The 25,708-nt window shown below is 46.4% G+C and overlaps 1 protein-coding gene across 1 annotated transcript in view; it reads left to right on the forward strand.

Annotated features, from left to right (window-relative positions):
* LOC119384790 (transformation/transcription domain-associated protein-like) overlaps positions 1-25,708 on the forward strand; it is a 946,434-nt gene that overhangs the window by 755,211 nt on the left and 165,515 nt on the right. Inside the window, 1 exon segment of the mRNA XM_049413130.1 lies at positions 22,564-22,810. Coding sequence (XP_049269087.1) covers positions 22,564-22,810 — 247 coding nt within the window.

Here is a 25,708-nt window from a genome sequence, read left to right on the forward strand (position 1 = left end):
CCCAAAATATTGCTATTCGCACAACTCTAGTATACATCCTTTCAAGGTTCGCGATGGATATATATATATATATATATATATATATATATATATATATATGTTACCTTATTTCGTTGTTTTTTTTTTCTTTTTTGGATGCTGTTTTCTTCACCTAGCCAACACTATTTCACACTTCGGTTTTGTTTTTCTTCGTTAAATCCTGTTATACCAGTGTTCTACAGCTTGTGTATAATATGTATCAGTAACTCTTGTGTACCTTTGCAATCTGTTCCATGTTATTATTTGTCCTGTTCACTGCCTGCTGCTGTTCTATCAAGGAGCGGCTGTCACCTCGTCAAGCTACTCACTGTAGTAGCTTTTTGTGACAGCTCCCATCTTTCATTTCTTCGAAAGATGAATAAACTTGATTTGACTTGATTTGAAAAGAAACTACTGTATTTTCTCACATGTAACCCGCTCAAAATCTACAGAACATTTTGGAGCTAAAGACAGGTTGTGGTTTATAAGGGAAATTTTGGGTGTGCAAGCTTGCTTCATGGCCCGTCTTTACAGTAATGCAAGGAAGGTAGCTTCACGTCAATATGTGGGGTCCCTTACAGCGAACGCTGTCTTAGTCTACCCTGTGCTGTTGTCATTGTCATAGTAGCAGTTAGTAGTAGTAATAGCAGTAGTAGTAGTGGTAGTAGTATTAGTGGTATTAGTAGTAGTAGGGGTAGTAGTATTAGTGGTATTAGTAGTAGGGGTAGTAGTATTAGTGGTATTAGTAGTAGTAGTAGTAGTAGCAGTAGCAGTAGCAGTAGTAGTAGTAGTAGTAGTAGTAGTAGTAGTAGTAGTAGACAGCTGACATGACCACAGCGGGGGGGGGGGGGTGAAGTAAATAAAAAAAAATTACACAGATCTCCCCGTAAAGGAACCCTGATGGGCATGCGAAGCAGCTAAGGGCGACGTGGGGTTCCCTAAATGTGTTCCGTTTGGTGCACCTCGGTGATGGGTGGTTCGTGGTTAACGTGTAGTTGTTTGTTGTTGTCAGTGAGGCGTCGCCCCCAGCTCCGGGTGCGCTTGTCTGTGTTCACAATGCACTGCACTCGCACGAGCGCAGAACTCCGGGTCCGTTGCGCTGCAGCCGCGCCAGCCTTCCTCTCTTCAGAAGCGGCGTGGCGGCGTTTCCGTCGAGCTTCAGCTTCCCTAGCACAAAGTTAGGGTCGCCTTGGCACCGCTGCCGTTTCGTGGCAGCGGCTCGAGCGTGCCAAGCGGCAGCTGCAGATGAGTCAGACTGCTGTTTACCGCTCATACCGATGCGGTCTCATTGAGTGTCACTAAAGGAAAGCGCACTCTACTGCATGCAGCTAGGGTTTATGGCGTGTGGACAAGCGCCTTGTAGCGGATTCTTCAAGAAATTCCTTGAGAAGCGCCTCTAGCGGGAGGAGCGGTAACTACCCTCAAACCTCGATATAACGAACACGGATACAACGAATTATCGGTTATAACGAATTAAATGAAGAATATTCTTGTCTCGAAGGTAAAACTGGTAAGCGCAAATAAGCAAGACAGGGACACAGGAAGAATGCACATAGACAGGCGCTGTCCTGCCCATAGATACAGTGTTACAAATAAACGTTTATTACGAATTTTCAGATATAACGAAGTTATTTCTGTGGTAGATGTGACTTTGTTATAATGAGGTTTGAGTGTAGAGTGGACGGCATCTCACAGGGTCAAGCATAGATGCTTCGCATCAAAAAATAAATCAAATGAAATGATGATGATGTCCTGCAGGGGTTTCTGCTACAGCAGGAATTTGGTGTGTAGTGACACCACGCACCCAAGCTAATGGGAGGTGGTGGTTTCGACACCCTCAAGCCCTGCCTTGCGTGGCTTATACCCTTGTCACACGGACATCCGCGAACTCCATTTAACTCCCTCATCTTTACATTAAAGGGCCCCTAAACCCCCTCCGACATTTTCCCAAACATTTCAAGTAAACAAGCGCATCGCGTGCAGAATGCCGTCGCGATCAACGATGCCACACGCCGCAGCACTACAGGTCGCGGGCGCGCCACAATTTCGAAAAAGCAATAGCTTCTCCTTTCCGGTCCCCGCCATTCCCGCCACTGACATGTATGACATCACCAGTGAAACTATGATGTTATCAGTTTCGATGCTTGCGATTGGCCGAACGACAACCGACGACTTCCGGTTACTCTGCAAACAGCTGTTCGTGCACACCTTGGTGTTCTTGGTCGTGTTGCCGCTTGCGAATCGACATCTGCGGCCCGTAAGGGCCCGCTCACGCTAGCGGCAAGCCTGCCGCAACGGCGCGGTGCCGCCGAACGTCGGCCGTCGCCGCACGCGCGACAGCAGTCCAACTTGCAGCCTCCGAAAAACATGGCCGCAGTGCCAAAAGCGGTTGTCGTCCACCTCGAGTCTATCAAGTGGCCGCCGTGTGCTCTGTAGCGTGTAAGCTCCGAAATGATGCTTCCATTTGCTTTAGATTCATCTCCTTAAAGGGGCCCTCTAACACTCTTCAACCCCCCGTTTTTTACTCGTGGATTGCGTAGACTGAAGTACGGACGAACTAGTGCAGCAAGAACGGCAGCGATAGCGGCACGCAGTACGAAGTTATTCAATTTAGAAAATTCAAAATACAAGAAAAAAAATGCCTGCCCTCAACTCGATTTTCGCGGGGTCACGTGACCACATTTCACTCTCTGCTGTGACGTCGGATGGCGCTCCAATGAAATGGGCTGAAATCTCTGACGTAGGGGAAGCTCGCACACCATTGTTGCTTCTCCTTTCCAACGTATTGTTGACGTCGTTGCCATAGTAACAAACGTGGTTCCTCCTGACTTGTCAGAACTTGAGCGGGCGCTACTGCTTCGTAGCGAGGCTGGGGAGGCTTTGTGTGCTGTTCCTTACAACGACATTCCATGTCATTCCCTCTTCTCATTCTGAGAAGGGAATTTGTGGAGCGGCATGGGCGGTTAAACACGGTCGCCCCTACGCGGGTTGTTCGGTGAGCAGCCCGACGAGTTACAAGTGTGCAGCGACAACAATTCAACGAAGAGGATTACTTGCACCATTTCAACAACAATCATGAGCCTACCGCACATGCGGAAAGAGGCAGCTCGCAAACGTACAGACGCAAAAAGAAGGAAGAGGGGCAAGCGTTTCACATGGACATCCGACCGGCGCAGGCAAAAAAAAAAAGAAAAAAAGAAAGCCAGAGCAACCAGAGGCGAAATGGCAACCGGCGCCTCTGTCGTACTTTGTGGTTGTAGTGATATTTTTTGTTGCGACGGCGGCTATTTGGAGTTCATTGAAAAAGCACAGAAAAGAAAAACGAAACACAATAGTAATCTCAACTTTGATGCAACGCCGTTATTACTTCTAACGTTACATTTATCCAATCATAGGCCAGCGCCCATCTTCGTCATTTCCGCCCGCAATAGTTCTGGCAAGCGCCACTACGCGCTGATGCGGTCAGCAGCGATGTAGCGACTTCAACGCGTGATTAAAATACTAAATAACTTGATATCGGTGCTTAAACTTATGCTAAAATTATCCCCAGCCATCAGTCTACGCAACCCGCAAGTAAAAAATGAGGGGTTGAATAGTGTTGGAGGGCCCCTTTAAGCTTCAACAGCAAAGTATTCGTACCGATTCAGCCCCATTTTGGAGAGCCATACTCAAATAATCGATGCTGTAGGCTTAGCGAGTCGAGAAGGGCGCTTCCGAATGCTCGGAGGACATAGATTACGCGTTTGTTAGTTGTTTCTAATCCTCCATAGCTGGCGCCACTTGACCTGGCGCCAGCTTGGGGACATTTTATTTGGTTTCACGCGACGCTTTCTTTAATGCCGGACAGACTAAAACGCAACCGCCAAGTCGCTAGCGTAATTACACATCCACGCCTTGCGGTTTGATGAGCTCCGTGAACTCATCTCGAGCCGAGGTGGTCTGGCACGGCGTGTCCCCGTACGGGTCCCATCACGTTGGCGATACTTTGAAGGCGTGCGCGCAACACAGGGTCCATACCGGCACGATTCGTCGGGGCACGGGCCGGCACGGCAGCAACAGCGGTTAGTCAACGAACAGTGCACCCAGATACCACACAGAGTTGACGGCGAGCTGGAGCGTCGGAGTCGCCGGAGTCGCGGCAACCGGAAGTAGACGCTGTCTCGAACAGCGCGTCAGCGGTGACGCATGCCACGCGAGATGAGGAGGGGCATTCAGCGAGGAGGGCAAAGCGGTTTTGGAAGAGGGTAACGTAGGAAAGAGGGAAAGAAGCGATCGTCGCGTTTTGATCATCAAACGCGTGTAACTCCACTATTACGGCACCATTTCGAAAAATTCACACGGCTACGTGTTCGTTGTAAACTCGAGCACAACTTCCTCACCTCAACTAAATTTCGACCGCTGGGTGGTTTAGGGGCCCTTTAAGGGAGACAACGTCCTTGTCACATGGTCTTCCCCCCCCGCAGGGGCGTCTGCGCAAGCAGGCGTTTGGTGTGTAGCGACACCACGGACCCGAGCTAACGTGTCTGGGGAAAAGGGAATCCTGGGGGTTGAGCCGACGCCGGGGGATTGGAGCTTTAAGGCCCCCGGCAGAGGCAACACACCCCTTTGGCCCCGGCTTCACATAGACGGCACCCCTGGGCTGACCCACCCAGGGGAAATCGGCAGTCGTCTTTTCCTATCTCTCTCTCTCTCCCACATCTTCGTCTTTCTCTCTCACTGTTCACCTCTCCTGTCCTCTCCTCTCTTCAGCTTACTTCCTTTTTCATGGCGGCAAGGGTTAACCTTGTGTGGGTAGCCAGCCTTGGATACGCCATATTTGGTTTAGCGGTAACGTACAGCTGGCGCTTGCAGGATGTGCTTTTCACACTTCCTGCAGCGTCTCCTAGTTGGGCTCCGTGGTGGGTGGTTGGCGTTACTGCCGAAACATACGACATTCTATGGCTAGCTCTTTCCCTGAACTTCCCGATCGCCCCCATAAGAGGGGGCGCACTGAAGATGCATTTCTCTTTGTTGGACACCAGAAAGAAACATTTCCACGCTATCATGTCGTACATTCCGAAAAAGCAGGAAAGACAGTGAGAATGATCTCACCTTTCCTGGTCTCGAAAACTCTGTCAGGTACGATTGGAGCAGGCTACAAAGCATCGAGAATGGCAAATGGAGATCTTCTCTTGGAACTCCGCGACCAAATACAGCATAATGCCATTAGAAACTGTCGAATCTAACATCATTTGGGGACGTCCCAGTGACAGTCACCCCTCACCGCACGATGAACACATCCAGTGGTGTTGTCTCAGATGATGACCTCATGGGACTAGCTGAGGCTGAACTTGTTGAGGGCTGGAGTGACCAGAATGTCCTGAATGTGAAGAGAATTATGAGGCACGATGGAAAGGAAATACAGACCAAGCATCTAATCCTCACTTTGGCTCTAGTATCCTGCCCGAAACGAAACGATCAAGGCAGGGTACATCAAACTCAAAGTTCGACCCTACATTCCAAATCCTCTCCGATGCTTCAAGTGCCAGCGATTCGGCCACAGTTCACAGAACTGTCGCGGCCACTCTACCTGTGCAAAATGGAGTGCAACTGAACATCCGTCCGAGTCCTGCGAAAACGCTGCACTGCACACTGTGTGAACTGTGATGGGGACCACGCCGCGTACTCGCGATCGTGCCCATCATGGAAGAGAGAGAAGGAAATAGTTGTAATTAAGGTCAAAGAAAACATCTCCTTGAAGGAGGCACGCAGGCGTATTTCCTACCTACCGAATGGTAGCTTTGCCGATGTGGCGCGACAGGGGGCAGCGTCACAACGGCTTCCGGCGGCTGTCCAGCGCACACGTAGTGAGCTGGCAGTGGCGCCAACTGCCCCCTCGGCGGCTGCAGCCAGTGCTGCATTGCCATCTCTCAGAAAGGACCCTCCTGCTTCTGGGCAGGTGGACCCAAAGGCTCTGCCCCCTGAGGCGAGGCCTCTTCAGCGAACATCCGACGCCTTGCAAGAGGTGATGGACACTAGTTCGAGTGAGGCGGCGCGGAACGCGCTAAAGGAGCGGCGCGACTCTGTCGACCGCTCTAAGAAAGGAAAAGTTCCTACTATTACAGGGCCTAGAAAGAGCACCGTAACTTGAGGTCTCTATAAACACACAGCACTAACCTTCTATTCAAGATGGATTCGCAGCTGTTGCAATGGAACGTCAGAGGTCTTCTGTATAGTCTAGACGACATTAATGAGCTCCTGCGCAAATTCAGTCCAAAAGTGCTGTGTGTTCATGAAACACATCTTAAACCGACACACACCAATTTTCTCAGACAATATGCCATATTCCGCAGGAACCGTGACGTCGCAGTCACTTCGTCCGGTGGTGTGGCGATCATAGTTGATAGTAGCGTTAGCTGCAGGCAACTCCATCTGAGAACGCATCTAGAAGCAGTCGCTATTCAAGCGGTGCTTTTTAACAAACTAATCACTGTCATCTCATTGCACATTCCCCCAGGCTATAGATTTAGTAGAACTGAATTCCAGAACCTAATTGATGAGCTTCCTGAACCCTATTTACTAGCTGGAGATTTCAATGCACATAGCACACTTTGGGGAGATTCTCGTTGTGATGCGAGAGGAAGACTGATAGAAAATTTCCTATTTTCTACTGATGCATGTCTGCTCAACAAAAACGAACACACATACTTCATTGCCACGCACCATACATGCTCATCTATCGACTTAACCATCACATCCAGTACTCTTGTTCCGTATCTTGAATGGCGGGTTATTAAGAACCCATACGGAAGCAACCACTTCCCTATAGCTATATATATAGCTATAGTTAACAAAACGAGACAGTGGTTTCCCCCAGCTTCCCCGTTGGAAAATTAAGTCAGCAAACTGGGAGCTGTTCCAAGAACACACATATCTACAGTGGGATGACATTGCTTCCTCTAGCATAGACGACGCTGTGGCGTATATAACACATTTCATTGTAGACGCTGCTGAAAAATGTATTAAACAAACCAACAGACAAGTCGGAAAACGTCGTATACCCTGGTGGAATGAAGAATGTAGGGAGGCGAGGAAAAAACAGAACAAAGCTTGGGCTTTACTTCGTGACCATCCAACAGCTGAGAACCTCGTTAATTTCAAGAAAACCAAGTCGCACGGCAGATGAGTCCGTCGACAGGCTAGGAGAGAAAGCTGGCAAAAGTACATATCTAACATAAACTCTTATACAGATGAGGCTAAGGTGCGGAATAGCCTAAACAAATTAAATGGCCAGGAAACACAACCACTACCCTTAGTAAATACCGAAGGCAACAGCATGGAAGACCAGGCAGACTTTCTGGGTGAACACTTTGAACATATTTCTAGTGCATCCCACTATAATCCAACTTTTTCCTGAGGTTCAAGGAACGCGCAGAGCGGGAACGCCTTGAACGAAAGTACGCAAGAGATGAACCTTACAACTGTCCATTTAATATAGCCAAACTCAAGGCCGCTTTGAACTCCTGCCCAGGTGGTGATCGTATAATCTACGAGATGATCAGGAAGTTACACCCCGAAGCACAGAATGCACTTTTGTCTCTCTACAACACCTTGTGGGCTGCTGGGTACATTCCAATGGCTTGGAAAGAAGCCATTATAATTCCAATACACAAGCAAGGGAAAGATCTGTCCTTGGCCAGTAGCTATAGGCCAATAGCATTGACGAGCTGCTTGTGCAAACTCTATGAAAAAATGATAAACCGGCGATTAATCTATCTTCTCAAAAACAACAACCTACTAGACCCACTTCAGTGTGGCTTCAGGGAGGGTCACTCAACACTAGACCACCTTGTTCGCATTGAGGGTATAGTTAGAGATGCCTTTATCCGTAAACAGTTTTTTCTTTCCGTATTTCTCGACCTCGAGAAAGCCTATGAAACAACATGGTGATTTGGAATCCTCAAAGACCTGTCCGCGTGGGGTGTTCGGGGCAGCATGCTCAAAACAATAGAAAGTTGCCTGTCTAATCGCACTTTTCGCGTTAGAGTGGGAAATGTTTTGTCGAAACCGTTCACTCAAGAAACTGTGGTGTGCCGCAAGGAGGAGTGCTTAGCTGCACCCTCTTCATTTTGAAAATGAACTCCCTTCGTACAGTTATTCCTCCCGCAATGTTTTACTGTGTATGTGTAGATGACGTCCAAATAGGCTTCAAATCATGTAACCTCTCAATCTGTGAGCGACAAGTTCAGCTTGGCCTGAACAAAATAACTAAGTGCGCAAATGAAATTGGTTTTAAGATAAACCCCCTTAAAAGCTCGTGTGTTCTTTTTAACAGAAAAAGAGGCCTTGTATCAGATCCTGAGGTTATGCTGGATGGACAACACCTGCATATCAACAAAGAACATAAGTTTCTAGGTGTCATTCTTGACTCAAAACTGTCCTTCATCCCACACATCAAGTACATTAAAACAAAGTGCCTAAAAACAATGAATATTCTAAAAATACTGTCACACACAACTTGGGGAAGTGACAAGAAGTGCTTAATGAACCTGTACAAGAGTCTTTTCAAGACACGTTTAGACTACGGAAGTGGGGTGTATCACTCTGCCGCACCAAGTGCGCTGAAAATGCTTGATCCGATCCACCATTTGGGCATACGCCTAGCCACTGGCGCCTTCAGGACGAGCCCTGTACAAAGTCTCTATGAGGAATCAAACGACTGGTCACTCAGTTTGCAACAGTCATACAATATCTTCACGTATTTTCTGAAAGTGAATGCACAATGTGAACACCCTGCTTATCCTACTGTTAATGATACAGGATGTGCCGCACTATTCCACAAGCGACCGGCACTAAGAGAGCCTTTCTCACTTCTTGTCAGGAAGCTTAATGAAGAAATGGATGTCTCGATTGTTACTCACCATGTAATGCCTCCGGCGAGACCATTCCCGCCATGGCAGTGCCAACAAATTGACTGTGACATATCCTTCATCGGAACCTCCAAACATGCTCCACAAGCGCATATACATGCACATTTTCTGGAATTACAGGCAAAGTACTGTTGTGCTGAGTTTTTTACTGATGCTTCCAAGTCGCATGCCGGTGTTCGTTATGCAGCGATCTGTCCTTCATTTACAGAATCCGGCGCTATGCACCGAGAAACAAGTATCTTCACAGCAGAAGCCTTTGCACTATTGACTGCTGTGAAACATATCAGCAAAGAAAAGTTAGAAAAATCTATTATATTCACAGACTCTCTCAGTGTGGTGAAAGCCATCATGTCTCTCCGAAATAATAAAAACCCTGTAGTGATGGAACTATATGCATTCCTTTGCACCATGTATGCATCTGGCCAACATATCGTGTTGCGCTGGGTGCCTGGACATAGAGACATCGAAGGCAATGTCTTGGCTGACCAGCTAGCCACTTCTGTTCACGTAAATGCTACTAATACATCTGTGGGTGTTCCCATAACGGACCTGAAACCCTTTTTAAGGAAAAAGCTCAGGGCCTTCTGGCAAAGGTCATGGGATCTAGAAATAGATAACAAATTACACTTGATTAAGCCATACCGAAGTAACATTATGCAGACTTAGAATAGGACACACACACAGCACACACGCGTACCTTTTATCCGGTGGTGAGCCACCCAGATGTGATAAATGTGGCCAGCCACTCTCAGTCCTTCACGTCTTGTTGAAATGCCAAGAACTTGAAGTGCTTAGGAGAAAACATTTTCCAGTACCAGTCCGACAGCAAATCCCACTACACCCAGTAATGTTGCTTGGCAAGGATCCGTTTTTCAAATATGAATATCTTGTAAGATACTTAAAAGAATTTCGTAGTTTTCACATCATATACACAGGTAACCCGTAACACGGCCTCTCACAAGAGGTCGATGTTGCGGTAGTCTCTTTAAGAAAAAGCACCTACCTCAGGCCCTTGGTCTCAAGGGCCTACGTGAGGTTCTCGTGCTACCTCCATGCTTTATTTTAGTAACTCAAGCACTACTCATTTAGCCTCACCACGCACAATTCACGCACTGTCATGATTTTAGCAATTGGGGGATTCCACGAGAGATCGAACGTGCCTGTCCGGTCGCAATTTTTGTTTTGCCTGGGTTTTTTATATGTTGTGTGGGCACATTCAAAGTGCACAGAACTGAAAATTTTATTTCTGAGAAACGCTCCCAGCGCGCCAAAAAAATATTTGAAGGTGGCGGCGCGGGCCTCCTGTTTTTGCTCACTGCAATGTTTTCGGATTTCACGGCCGAATTTAGCGCGAACTATAAATGATGTGTCGAAATTTTTTTTTGCTTGTTTTAATACGCATTACTGTGAGTTACACCCGTGCTTTTTTATGCCGTCCTCAAAAAGAAGAAAATGTGAAAAAATGGCAAACACGGCCGAAATCAAAAAAGGATCCTAAGTTTGAGGCGCCTTGGCGCCTTTGCTATTTCAAACAGAAACTTCAAAACAGTGTCAACTATAGAAAAGAGCCTTTGCAACATTTATACGGAAGATCATTTTCCTTCGGGCAGCGCAAAAAAAGGAAAAAGTAGTTAAAGAAGCAAGTTTTTTCAAAAAAGTACATTTTCAAAAAAATTAAATCAAAAAAACTCCGGTCTAAATTTTGACGACAATTTTTTATCGAAGAGCTCTTATGTCAGTGAACACACGGTTTTAATATCATATGGCCTCATTTGCTTTGTTTACGAGATATAACTGGCCAAAATGACCCTTGCTGTGTGTGTTCACTTCAGTGCGACTGATGGTTGTTATTAGCTTGCATTGTGCGTAAATCGCAGTTTTAATTATTCTGCTGCAGCAAAACCTTGCTCTGGTGGCTTTTCGTCAAGAAAAATGTGTTCTCAGATTTTATTTGTGTCTAGCGTGTGCAAAAGTGGGCTGCTGCCGCCCTCTAAAGGGCTAACGTGTACACAGTTTGCAGCTTACAACCTCGCCTACAATCATCAGAGGAAAGATGGGCGCGCCTGTTCAAGATATCAATCGCTTTTTCTTCCTGAAGAAATGCCTGGTCTACCTCGTCGCAGTTAGATGTAGACAGGTTTTCCTTGAGGAGCGTAAAGCAATGCAAGTAGACCTCGGGGGTGTCGCGAAGATCCTCAGCCTATGACAGTAGCTTCTGGAGGTAGGCAACAACAAAAACAACAAAGAAAAAAAATTTGCACAACGAAAACGTTTTCCTCAGCAATCTTCTTTTTGGGAACGCGTAAATAATCGGACGTAGCCATGGGCCGCGCACATCGCGTGTAGTGAACAGCTAGACCTAGAGCAAGTTGAAACGTTTATACTGAACGGCGCTGCACAAATTATCTCACATCTGCGCAGCTGTCATGAATGCCTTTCCAGAACTGCTCACGGTTTAACATTTCATGACTAAGGGTGTCTAAGCGCTTTGGGCTGTAATATTTAATTTGTAGGCCGCACTCATTGTCAAAACTAAGGGTAATGTCCGTCTGGCGCCACCAATGACCTGTGCTGTCCTCGACGTGGGAAAGCACTTTAGTAAAGTGGCAACAAAACATCATAAATTGGGCAGCTTCGGCCACTCATGGCTTAATCGTCCCGCACCGCGCGTTTTCTGGCTGCTGAAACGCTGAGGTAAAGCTCGAGATGATACAGGAAGACGTTATCTGCGACGCCGAAAACATGTGATAGCGGGAAGTGAAATAAACGGCTCGGAAATCATTGAGCTAACTTTTTACAAATGTTGTTTAGGCACAGTGTGCGTCGAATGCAGAAGATGGTTAGAGCGTACAATTCATGTAATGGGAGGGAAGCAAGCAGGCAGTGAGAAAACAACTGCATAACAGCGCGCCTGCTGATTGTGGCATTTACAGACTCCTGCGCCAACTGCGCCAAAGTGCGCCATATTGTATTTACTGCGCCATCCTGATAATATCGACGAAAATTGCGCCAAACTGCGCCAAAGTCTCGCGTTTGGGGGCATCTATCACCGGCAGTCGCACCGTCGGCACGTCAGAACATGTGCAGCTTGATCATGGGGCTGCCAAAGTCGCAACCATGGACCAAGAATTATTCCGCTGAATAAAGGCTCGTTCACACCGGCGACTAGCAACGGTCGCGCTACTAAGTTAGTCGCAAAGCGACTGGTCGCAAACGGTCGCAAATGGCCGTCTTAGTCGCAAAGCGACCGCTTTGGCTCAGTCGCTCGTTGCTCGATTTTTCAGTCGCGCGACTGCAGTCGCAAACCTTTGAACCAATCGGATGCGCAGGAACAGGACATCAACCTATTTTACGGGGCAACGGCAATGCAAGCTGTATACGAGCAGACGTGAATTCTATATGTTGACGCATATAGGTCGCACGCAGGTGTGAACATCGGTCACTTTGAGTCGCTTTTTGACCGCCAGTCGCAAACGGTCGCGCGACCGTTGCTAGTCGGCGGTGTGAAGAGCGCTTGCGCGTGCGTCCCGAGTAAGCCACGATGCCATGCACGGTGCCAACGCAGCTTCTGTTCTGCCAGTCGGCTCGACAGCAAAACGCGCTCTCCGCAGAGGCTCGTGACGTCTAGGCCTATCGGTAGCGAGAAAGTGCGACGGCGATTCATCGACGGACGTCGTCTGTTCCAGAATCGCTGCTGATAGCTCGTTTCAAGCGTCGCATGGCACGCAAGGAAAGCATTGTTCAGTAATAACTACATGCGTGCCGCTAAAATGTCTGTCATTTCTGGTACTGGACATCGCGGAATGAATTCTGGGATCGCTAGCAGTGGATATATGGAACAATATCGAATTTTCCTTGTTTCGCGTTTATGGAAGGGAACGCGAACGGTGGGAACGCGTTGACACTTTTTCCTCAGATATATTTTATCCATGGATTTTCGTAATTCCTTCCACCAGCACATCCGAGTTTGTAATCATTCTGCGGTAAATATCCCCTAAAAGGCCCTGCCCTTTCGAGCTCACGTGCTAGGGTTCCAATTCGAATTTTTGCTTGCTTTTTTTTTAAAATGTAATCTCATTAATAAAAGCATATCTTCTGGTCGGAGCAGCCGCAAATGCGCAGCTGTCAGTAGCGGGCCCATAGCTCACGGCCCACAGTGAAGCGGCTACGCCATGTTACACGTCCGCCCCTCGCTTTCGAGGGTCAATAGCTGACTGTTGAAAAAAACTCAGTTATGAATGCGATACCAACAAATTGTATTGTTAAACGAAGTAAGGCTATAGCAGCTAACTCTTTTGGATCCGATCACGCGTAACTCAACGAAACGCTGGTTTAAGGGAATATGGCCGCTCCAGGAACCGAAGCGTTTTCGTGCTCTGAGTTCTCTGAACGCGAAGTAGCGTTGAGAGCACAGCAAGTTTTTTGAACCGTCTCCCGATGCCTCGAGATAGCGCGCGCGCAAGCGACTGCGCCCAGACGGGCGGGGCGTTTCCTCTATGTTTGATGAGCAACCGACGCCAGGTCTGCACGTGGGAAGATGTTACCTCATGCGCTCTCCGTGCGATGGAGACAGACAGCCGGCTAGTTTAATCTCCGCTCCAGCCACGTTCGTTGCCAGCGCTCGCGAGCTTTTACCCCCGGCTAGAATGCGCGTGGTGATGTTATTAATTTGGACTTTATACGAAAAATTACGGCAACGGCGACGTCAAAACCCCGCCGAAAGTGTACATATCATTGCTATCACAATAAAAAAAAATTGAGGAGCCATTTCACTCTGTGAAGTGGATGATAAGCGAAGCTGTTTCGCGCATGGCAAAGAGGTGACATGGTGGAGGACAGTTCGGTATGTAAGGCCAGGTTGTTAATGGTCAGGCTGTTAACTTTCAATCCGCAATATAAATGCGAAAGCCTTAGATGCTTTATCAAACACGAAAATTGACCGTCGACGGCATCAATCAATTGATGCAAAAAATAATCATGTGATGGCGTCATCATCACGTCATAAATCGTCAAAACTTGTGACGTCATCATGGCGCCGTATATCGTGACGTCACGCGATGACGTCATCACATGACATCGTAAAGCGACGATGTCATGTGAAGCGACGTAAAGCGACGATGGAGCTAGCGCAAAACCAGGTGAGGTGCAGGAAGCTTGCAGAGAGGGAGGGCGAGGATCTACACGTCGATCGAGAAGAAAAAGAACCTAACTTTCGCCTTGGAGTTTTCTTAGGGGAATGCATTAGGGACATTGTGGCTCTTTGGCATTGGGGCACTGCTGTACATCGCGGTGTTTGTCTACCACATCTGCTGATAACCACATAGATGTATTTAGAGTGTTATTTCATAAAGTGCAATTTTATTGATCCGGCATTCTGTTTATTTGTTAGTGTCGAAAATAATCGCCGAAGAGGTTAATCCAGAACACTCAACTGCATGAGCCCTTATTTTTTCATTAGCGAGTGAAGTATGGAGTTCTCCTGAGATGATTTTTTCCATGAGATTTTCAATGAATCGAAATATTTCTAGCCTTCATAAGAGCCCCATAATAATATTCTGGGGCTTGAATGTTAATGCAATATGCTTCTGTAGTGCACACCAGGATGTAAAATTTGCTGCTCCAAAGTTCTCCCCGATGCAAAATTATCTGCTCCAAAGTGCTCCAAGATGAAAATTTTTGCTGCTCCATAGTGCTCCAAAACGCAAATTTTGCTGCTCCAAAAATTGCTCCAAATCAGAAGTCCTCGGTAGCATCACTGCATTTAGTTACAGATTAAGTTGGCCTTCGCTGCATACGGATGCTTTATTCTGTGTGCAAGGAGAGTATTGACAAAGTGACCTAAACCGTGTGTTCGCGGTGTCTCGCGTGCTTCTGATTAGCGAATACTGGCGGGGTAAGTTGAGGTTGTAAGCCGCAAACTGCGTACGATTTAGCCCTTTAGAGAGCAGCAGCAGCCCACCCTCGCGTACGCTAGACACAAATAAAGTTTACGAATACATTTTTCTTGACGACAAGACGCCAGAGCAAGGTTTTACTGTAGGAAAATAATTAAAACTAGATTTACGTGCAATGCAAGCTGATGACAACTATCAATCGCACTGAAGTGAGCACACACAGCAAGGGTAATTTTGGCCCGTTAAATCTCGTGAACAAAGCAAATGACGGCATACATATTAACACGGTGTTTTCACTGACATAAGCGCTCTTCGACAAAAAAATGTCGTCAAAATTGAGGGCCGAGTTTTTTTATTTTTTGAAAATGTACTTTTTGGAAAAAGCTCGCTTCTTTTAACTATTTTCTTCTTATTTTGCGCTGCCTCTAGGAAAACAATCTTCCACATAAATGTTGTAAAGGCTCCTTGAAATACTTGGAAAAAAGCATGGATGTAATTCACAGTAATGCGTATTAAAATCAACAAAAAAATTTTCGACACATCATTTATAGTTCGCGTTAAATACAGCTGTGAAATCCGAAAACATTGCAGTGAACAAAAACAGGAGGTCCACGCCGCCACCTTCAAAAATTTTTTTGGCACGCTGGGAGCGTTCCTTGGAAATAAAATTTTCGGTTCCGTGCACTTTGAATGTGCCCACATAACATATAAAAAACCCAGGCAAAACCAAAATATAGACCTGACAGGCATGTTCGATCTCTCGTGGAATCACCCTTTAGAGGGCGGCAGCAGCCCACTTTTGCACTCGCTAGACACAAATAAAATCTGAGAACACATTTTTCTTGACGAAAAGCCACCAGAGCAAGGTTTTGCTGCAGCAGAATAATTAAAACTGCGATTTACGCACAATGCAAGCTAATAACAACCATCAGTCGCACTGAAGTGAACACACACAGCAACGGTCATTTTGGCCAGTTATATCTCGTAAACAAAGCAAATGAGGACATATGATATTAAAACCGTGTGTTCACTGACATAAGAGCTCTTCGATAAAAAATTGGCGTCAAAATTGAGACCGGAGTTTTGTTTTATTTACTTTTTTGAAAAAACTTGCTTCGTTAACTATTTTTTTTTCTTTTTTTTTTTTTGCGCTGCCCGTAGGAAAATGATCTTCCGTATAAATGTTGCAAAGGCTCTTTTCTATAGTTGACACTGTCTTGAAGTTTCTGTTTGAAATAGCAAAGGCGCCAAGGCGCCTCAAACTTAGGATCCTTTTTTGATTTCGGCCGTGTTTGCCATTTTTTCACATTTTCTTCTTTTTGAGGACGGCATAAAAAAGCACGGGTGTAACTCACAGTAATGCGTATTAAAACCAGCAAAAAAAAATTTCGACACATCATTTATAGTTCGCGCTAAATTCGGCCGTGAAATCCGAAAACATTGCAGTGAGCAAAAACAGGAGGCCCTCGCCGCCACCTTCAAATATTTTTTTGGCGCGCTGGGAGCGTTTCTCAGAAATAAAATTTTCAGTTCTGTGCACTTTGAATGTGCCCACATAACATATAAAAAACCCAGGCAAAACAAAAATTGCGACCGGACAGGCATGTTCGATCTCTCGTGGAATCACCCAATTAATGTTTTATGCACCGTCACTGCAAACAACTTTAGGCCCTTATACAGCCACCTAACATTATCATTGATCACATCCCATACCATGACCTGGCACTCTTTGGCCACCACTGGCCCTTGTGCCATAAAATACCATATAACAACAACAACAACATGGTCTCCCTTACGCCAAGGAAGTCAAATCAAACAGAGTGTATCACAAGCCTGCTAGTTTGCGGCTCCAAGGGTTATGTTTTCCAGCAATACCCAGTCCCAATTTTGCCGCTAAACTGGGGAACGGCTGGCCTCGTTGCTGCCAGCACAAGAAAAAAATAAAAGGAGGGAGGGGGGAAAAACGGTCTCGTAGTCAAATGAAATGCGCGCCTGTGGAAAAGAAGACGTCCTTCACTGCAACACAGTGGTGACACACAGGCAGCATGTCACCTGCTCTTCGCAGCGTCATAATGCGACCATTCGCCCATTCTTTCTGGTAAAATAAAGAATTTAATAATGACCAATGTGACGGAATTCGCGGTATCTTCTTGGTGGAAAAGATTATCATTGAAATTTTCGAACTGAGTTTTCGAAGTAGGCATTGCAGGCAAGTACTCCACCAGCAGTGCAAGTGCGCAAATTGCCGTAGCAACCGCCAATCGGAGGTTTGCATGCGTCGCGAATTACGTTAGATCGTCCTTCATTAAGATCTTTATTTTCCCAGAAAGAATGGGTAAATTATGATGCACTGACATTGCGAGAAGCATGCATCATGCTGCCCACGTGTCACTACTGTTGTGCAGTGAAGCATGCCTTCTTTTCCACAGGCGCACATTTCAAGTGACCACGAGACCACTTTTTTTTTTTTTTTTCTTGTGCAGACAGCAACAAGGCTGGGGTGCTCAACGTGTCACTGATTAGTATCGCTACGTTGCATTGCCTTGTGGCTCCTAAGGGCCATCGTTTCTGCGGATTTGCAGCTAAATCGAAATTGACATGGCACCTAAAGTTCTCGAATTAACCAGGCTGGTAATGCCGCCGCTTCAAATTATCCACTCATGAGAGAGAGAAAGGTTAGGTGAAAGGCAGGGAGGTTAACCAGAAGGAAATTTTCCGGTTTGCTATCCTGCACTGGGGAAGGGGTAAGGGGGGACAGAAAGGTGAGGAAGGGGAAGTGGAAATGTACATTGCAAAATACGGGACCACAGAAGTCCATTGAATTATGCGGGATTTCGAAATAACCAGGTTAGAATTAATGAGGTTTTACTGTATTACCCTCACATCAATTCATCAAAAGCTTGTTATACCGGCTTAATGCTCTAAGTATAGTAAATTTTAAAACGTAACATATTTTACAGGGTATCACTTGCATTGTACGAAGGTCAAATCCTGCTACTACTGAAAGTTGCTTCCACTTCCCTTTGAACTAAAAAGAATGACATTTCCATATGCCTTGTTTCAACATTTACAGGAGGTTTTCAGGGCCCTAGATTGGGAAGAATTAGGGATAAGAATGAATGGAGAGTATCTCATCAACCTGCAATTCGCTGATGACATTGCATTGATGAGTAACGCGGGAGATGAATTACAGCTCATGATTACTGAACTGGATACGGAAAGTAGAAGAGTAGGTCTGAAAATTAATATGCATAAAACTAAAGTAATGTGGAACAATCTTGGCAGAGAACAGCGCTTTGCGATAGGTGGCGAGACACTGGAAGTTCTAAAGGAGTACTCAAGACAGGTAGTTACCGCGGAGCCGAACCATGAGAGTGAAATAACTACAGTATAGACCGCTTACGTAAGTCACCGGAGTCGCGAATATCCGCACTATAAGCGGTACCGCACTATAACCAAAACAACCTTCTTCAAAGGCTGCACTTGTGCAAAACGTGTTGAGCATGTAGCCTCGCGTGTCCGATAATCGACATATGCGATTTGGGGCGCTTACAACCACTTAAATCTCCGAATGTTCAAAAATTAACCGCCAAAGACCCGCATTGCCAACGAAATGAACACGGGGGAAAAAAAGCAAACAAAACAAAGTGCCATCGCGGAAATTTGCCGACTACCTCGAGGTATGCGCATTACACAGAAACCATGTCGAATCGCGACCGAAATTTCACGTGCTGAGCGGTACCGATCGTTCGATTTCACGGGCGCGCACGCGATGTCCAAGACATTGCAATCGAATCCGGAACCACCATTCGAGAGTTGCATGTGCCAACCATGCCCTCGTTTTCATTAACGATATGATTCCCTTCCCTTCAAGTGCAGCCATCGCAAAAAGTTTCGTTGATTCCGCACCAAACCGCAGCTTTTATCGCCCGCGACCGCTACCGAAAAGCAACCAACGCTGATTAGGCCTAGCCTGCGGTTCAGCATGTTATCGCGGGAAGTTTGTCCAAGACAGCAAGAAGATCGGAGGTCGAAAAGATCGCACTCGAGCACTAACCCAAGAACAGTGCGCGTGATACAAAGTTTGTGTTCGCGGCCGGGATATCAACGGCGACAAAAGCCCGCCAAGCTCGTTTAAGTCCGCGCACTGGCAGAAAAGGTGAAAGCCCGCGTCATGAAGCCGCAAAACTTTTCAATTTGCGGACGAGGTAGCAAACGCGATATCTGTAGCAAGTGTGATAACGACGACGCTTTTCCCGACAGGAAACTTGCTTTAAAGCGCGCTTGATGAGGACGCGATCGTACGTTCCACGCGGAACGCGCTGCTGGCAAGCGGCCACGGAGCCTTGCCGCCGCCGGTGCAAAGGCTACTCCGTCGCCTAGGCAGCCACCATCCTTCCCCACTCAGCGAGTCCGCACAGCGCTGCCGCGGTCTTTTTCCTCCCTCCGCCCCTCGTTCGTTCACTGTGCGTGCCCTCGCCCTTTGTAACGACCTCGTCGCTCCCTCCCCAGCGGCGTACCTCCTTTGAGAACCGCACTCGCTACCGCGTTTGTCGGAAATATTTTCCCGCAACCGCATTATAAACGGTATTTCATCTTGGGGGACTGCACAATAAGCGGTATGCGTATACATGCGGTTCTATGGGAGGGTAAACGAGAGTCGAAAAAGACCGCATTATAAGAGTCGAAAAAGACCGCATTATAACCGGTCCTGCACTATATGCGGTTACGTTATAAGTGGTCTGCACTGTACTAGAAGAATAAGGATGGGATGGGGCTCATTCGGCAAGCATTGTCAAATCATGAATGGTAGTCTACCACTATCCCTCAAGAGGAAGGTATATAACAGCTGCATCTCACAGCTGCATCTCATACCTACGGAGCAGAAACCTGAAGACTTACAAAGAGGGTTCAACTTAAATTGAGGACGACACAGCGAGCGATGGAAAGGAAAATGATAGGTGTAACCTTAAGAGACAGGAAGAGAGCAGAGTGGGTCAGGGAACAAACGGGGGTTAAGGATATCATAGTTGAAATCAAGAAGAAGAAATGGATATGGGCCGGGCACGTAGCACGTCGGCAGGATAACCGGTGGTCATTAAGGGTAACTGACTGGATTCCAAGAGATGGCAAACACGTGAAGGGGAGACAGAAAATTAGGCGGGTAGATGAGATTAAGAAGTTTGTAGGTATAACATGGCAGCAGAAAGCACAGGACCGGGTTGATTGGCGGAACATGGGAGAGGCCTTTGCCCTGCAGTGGGCGTAGACAGGCTGATGATGATGATGATGATGTTTCAACATTAAAAATATTGTGCAGGTTAGTTGGGTCATGACAAATATGCTCATTTTTCTTTCTAGTATGTAATGTATACTATTTGAATTCGCTTCGAAATTATTCAACCAAATCACTGTTCACTTTGAATTCGCTTCGGGCCTCGAATTTACTATTCGCACAAGCCTAGTGATCTCCATTAGCAGCAGAACGGAGTACTCTCGTCCCCGTAAGCTGTAGTTACGAAAAAAACTGAGAACACGAAACTGCCGCTATCGACACAAAATGAATTCTGTCAATATTCAAAGTTCTTTCACTGCATAATCCATTCATAATGTGTGTTTAATAAAGAAAAAAATGCACATATAATTGCACGTACTCTCTGCACCATGTCTTCAAACTTCAAAGTACAACTTCAAAGAAATCGATGACAACTTGCAGTATGTTTGACAAGCAGTGCAAGTACAAAAGAAGGCGTACCAGTACAAATGTACAGTGTTGCCAGCATTCCTATCAACATTACTGCCAACATGCTTGCAGGTACATGTTCCTGTGATAAAAGCCAAAACAATATTTTTCATTTCGATTTGAATAAATTACAGCATTTGTAATCATACGTACAATTGAGAATGTTTTCAACCTGATTAGACGCGAAATCTTGCATGCAGATGTGGGCGCAGCACTGCCTAATGGGCCTTTTGTGGCTACTGTCCAAGACGCATAAAATTGCCACGTGAATGGCCACGTCTTCGTCACCGTTGAACTGCCTTATGGAGTTTAACGGGGATGCCATCCATGGTGGCCGTGTGGCAGGTGTTAATATTAGCGCCCTGTCCAGAGAAAAGGGGATCCTGGTTTTAGATCCTGGGGGTTGAGTGGAGGTCGAGTGATTGGGCCTCCCTTCAGCAAAGGCAACACACCCCTTCAGCCCCAGCTTCATGTAGACCCAGGGGAAATTCCTGCATCTTTTACTCTTTCCTGTCCTCTTCTTTCTTCCATTTACTTCAGTTTTTCCTGGCGGCACCTTGCGTGGTTAATCCAACTTGGGGTAAACCATATTTGGCTATGGCGGCCATGTGCCGCTGGCGTCTCCTCGTTGGGCTCGGTCGTGGGGCATTGCTGTTGAACACTTCACGTGAGATGGCCACACCCTTTCTCAACTGATTGCCCTCTGAAAATGTGTCACGCCAATATAAACCTTGAAGTGGTTCAACACTCCTTTAAATATCTGTTTGTGAAATTGAAATGTAGCAACCATTTCACAACACATGCCAGCTGTAGCCTAAATTTATGTTGTCAATTTCAGTTGTGCTAACATTAAAACTTCATTTTATTGAAATTGCGGGTCAATACACTTGATTATACTGAGGGTGAAATTATGTGGTATTTTATGAATATGAAGTTACAGAAAGTGAAATAGTTGGTTATATGGAGAATTTTGTGATAGTAATGTTGATTATATTGATTTTAACTACACTCATGCCATAACTGTACCGGGACACTTACTGTACCATTGGGCCATAGTGGAATAGTGGCGGCGCAGTGAAGCGGACTTACGGGCCCGCGCCCAGGCACGCCGCGAACGCTCAACATAAATTTTTGTTTCTCACCAAAAACAAAAAACACTCCGATGAAACTTACACAAATAAATCTCCTTTGTTCACTCTTTCCGAACGACACCAAGCGTGCATTTTTACTTGGACTGCATCACCACTCTACATGTGCCTGAACGTGGAGCATTTCACACATTTTTCAATGTTTGCGCCCCTTCCCCTTCGAAACTGCTCGGTCATCTACTTCAATACTTTTTTGACACGCTTACTGCCAACTATCCAGCCATGTGATATAGTCTTATTTTGTCTGTAATATTCGTAGAATTTTTAAAAAATAGTCAGAAAGGGCGCAGAATTGCAGCATTGCTTCACCACAAAGCACATCGTCAGACAAAGTAGTGGTCGTCAATGGGTGATAATAAGATAGTGCCATTCCTTTCCAAGTAAACAGCAGATATTTAAGGCGTTCCGTAAAGTATTGTATTTTTTAGAGTATTTTTTCGCAACCTATGTTTCATCCACTACGGCAAAATTCAAATCACTGTAACAGACAAGAAAAATTTTTTTTCCAAAAAATACTTTCCGAGGGCGAATAATGCACTGATATGAACGTCCACAATTTTTTACAATACAATTAGAGAGGGTCGAGCGCAATGTCTGGGACGTTTGGCGTGGAATGACCCATTGTCGTTATCATGCTATGCGAGAGCTTATTTTTTCGCCATCATTGATTGCCATCTTGTGATGTTAATGCCATGCTTGAATAAGGCCAACACTGTGAATGTAGTCCTGTTTTAGCTGTAAGGCTAAAGCAACTTTTGGTCATGCTTGAACGTAAAGGTGGGAAAGCCCTGGTCTCGCATGGAAGCACTGTGCACCTATTCTTCATGTGTGCTTCGCCCCTCACACTACAGGTGCTGTGGCTGCTGACGTACGACAACGAGCAGAATGTGCTGGCCGAGACAGTGGACAAGTACAACTCGGGGGTGCCTCCGCTGCAGTGGCTGCCGTGGGTGCCGCAGCTGCTGACGTGCCTGGTGCGCCCCGAAGGGCGGCAGCTGCTCAACCTGCTCGTCCAGGTCGGCCGAGTCTACCCGCAGGCCGTGTACTTCCCCATCCGCACGCTCTATCTCACTCTCAAGATTGAGCAGCGTGAGAGGTGTATGTACCTGCACATGCATCAGCATGTCTTCTCTGGGCTTTGTTAACTTCCTCATTTGTAATCACATCAGCCCATTGTGATGTTAATATGGTGTGCCTGGGTAACACTAGATGTGTTTTCAAGCCGGATACCTTCCACAAAATAATGGCCTTTTCTCCAATATGCATACGAGCCTGAAACTTGCAAGAAATGTTGCGGACATGAAGCATTTAGACAAAGCTTAGCATCATATATGTCCTTATCAAACTCCTGACCTTCATCAGCGTTTGAGCAAGTCTTGCTTTTCGCGCAGGCGTTCTTGTACACAAGCAGCCATCTACAAACCCCTAAAATTTCTCCTCCTTCTGCAGACTCAGTCCTCTTAGTAGGCCACCTCGATTTTCAGAGTTCCCACAACCATATAGCAGCTAGCTAGTTCCTTTAGGACATAAGTGTTGCATGTGCTGAGATGCCGAAACAATCCAAAGATTGCAAAATCCAATGCCGGAACAACCAGCCAGGAATGCAACCACACTACCACTAACATTTGCTTGCAGGCTAGTTGGTGATGCATAGTTCATGGGTAAAAAAAGCGCACAAACCAGACGATTAACACAAGGAAGACACGACAGCACTCTGTCCCGTGTCTTCCTTGTGTTAATCGTCTGGTTTGTGTGGTTTTTTAACCCATGAACTATACACACTACCACAATGCCAGATGCCGAAACTATACGCTGAACCCATAAGCAGCCAATTTGTGCATTGCTTAAATGGAAGTACAGTAGGCTCTCGATAATTCAAACTCTGATAGTTTGAACTTTTGGTTAATTCAAACAAATTTCAAATTTTCAGGTGGCCTGCTATGTTTTTAAGGTTTTTAAATCCGCAGCGGACGTCACATCGCCCTCCCAACCATGGCTAACATTGAGCCTTCGGCATCAACGTAGCTGCCTAGTTCAAACTGCTGTAGTACATAAATTCAGTAAATTCATACTTTTTGTTTGTCTGTGCCTGAATATAGCTGCTGCCTTTGCCGCTTCTAACTGAACATTTGCGTTTTTATGTCACTGAGAATCACCAATAAAACCAATTGCCAGTCAGGAAAGCGGCCAAACTAACTTAACTGATGTTGACTGAAGATGAAAGAAAAAAAAAAGAAGGCAAGACAAACTGGACAGTGTTGTACTTGACATTTCTGGTGGAGGTGCTTGATGATGATGGTGAAGACAAACTTTATTCAAAGACAGGCAGAGCCCTCGTGGATTGCCCCAAAGGGGCTTTGCTGATAGTCAGGGCCCCTAGTCCTTTGCTCTGCTGGCTCTCGCCATCCTTTCTGCCCTCTGGACCAGCCTGATCTGGTCGTCGAGGGCCGAGCTGGACAGCAGTGCCTCCCATTGCTCACTCGCGGTGTTCATGTTGTGGTGTTCGAGGTGGTGTAGCGTGCACTCCCACGTGATGTGGTATAGGGTTGGTGATGCCTCATGCAATGAACATTCTCCCCTGTATGCTGTGGGGTGCATGCGATGTAATGTGTGCAGGTTTTTGTAGGTGCCTGTTTGGAGTCTACGCCAGGCAGTGGCCTCCTTCGTCGTAAGCTTTTGATGAGCTAGTGGATACTGCAGGGCCTCTGTGGTAATTCAGTATTGTGGCATACTGGAGGTCGACGGGCTCTGGGTCCTCTGCTGTCAACGTAAGGAGCACTCGGTTGTGTACAGAGCCTCGAGCTGCTCAGTCAGTGTGCATGTTTCCCGTGATGCCAACGTGTCCTGGTATCTATATGATGGTCCCACATATCATGTTCTACATGGCTCTGTGGGAGCAGGATCTCCATAGCACTTGGTCTTGATGGCGTCGACAAGGTCTTGTTGGCTGCCTGGGTAGGTGTATAGTAACTGCTCTGGGGCCCTCTCCTTTGGTCTTGGTGGGTTCCAGGATGGCTTTGAGTATGTGCCGTGTCTTGGCTGTACCATATTCTTCTGCTTCCACTGTTATTTTCGCTATGTCTGTCCTCAGTTTCCTGTTGTTCATCTGCATTGTCCAACGGGGGGTAAGCCCCCATTTGGCGCCCCACAAATGTAGTAGATGGGAACCCACCTCCGGGGTCTCTGTCGCTCTCGCTATTTCTTTGGTGTGGTGTTCTTTTGATCGACAAAGTTTGTTGTTTGTTGCACCAATCTTCCAAGTTCATCGTCCTGTTCTTGGGCTTCCCTCATTTCTTGCCAGTCAGTTCATTTGGCTGTGTTGATCTGCCTGCATAGGTGTCTGGTCTGTAGTGTTATGTTCAGTATTTAGTGATCGCTGCCCATGTTTTCGAGTGTGTTTCGGCTCGTGTAGTTTGTGTGATGAAAGGCGAGGTTGTGTGTGCTGTCGCGTGTTCCCTCGTCAGTGTGCTTGGGCCTGTGATGAGTGGGAGTTGACACTAGGCTTGTGCGAGTATTTGAGCACATGGAATATTCGAACGAATGTTACAGTATTCGAATTCACTTCGATTTGAATTTAAATTATTGGAAATTTCGAAGTATTTGAAATGAATGAATGGGTCTAGAAGAACGTGTTTTTGGGCGAGTTGGTGCCTTAGTTTGCTGAACATATCGTAACAGGTGCAAAGCTAGAAACATGAAAAAGGGCCGGAGGAAAGAGACAGAAGGGCACCAAACTACCAACTGTTTATTGCCAGTGCAGGCTGAAAAACAGGTGAACTTCCACACATGCGCAGTGGCGTGGAAGAGTTACCCCAAACATGACATCACGTGAGCAGTTCATTAAAGAAGGACAACTCAGATTGAAAGAGAACAATGGATGTGTCACTGACACAAGCGGACCCATTACTTCTAATATGATACGTCTCTAGTAATTCCCTTGCTGTTTGGTCTCTGCTTTTGCCGATAATCCTAGCTTGCGCAAAACGTGGCACACAC

Source organism: Rhipicephalus sanguineus, chromosome 3 (genome assembly GCF_013339695.2).
Source record: "Rhipicephalus sanguineus isolate Rsan-2018 chromosome 3, BIME_Rsan_1.4, whole genome shotgun sequence".
In the NCBI taxonomy this organism is placed as follows: Eukaryota; Metazoa; Arthropoda; class Arachnida; order Ixodida; family Ixodidae; genus Rhipicephalus; species Rhipicephalus sanguineus.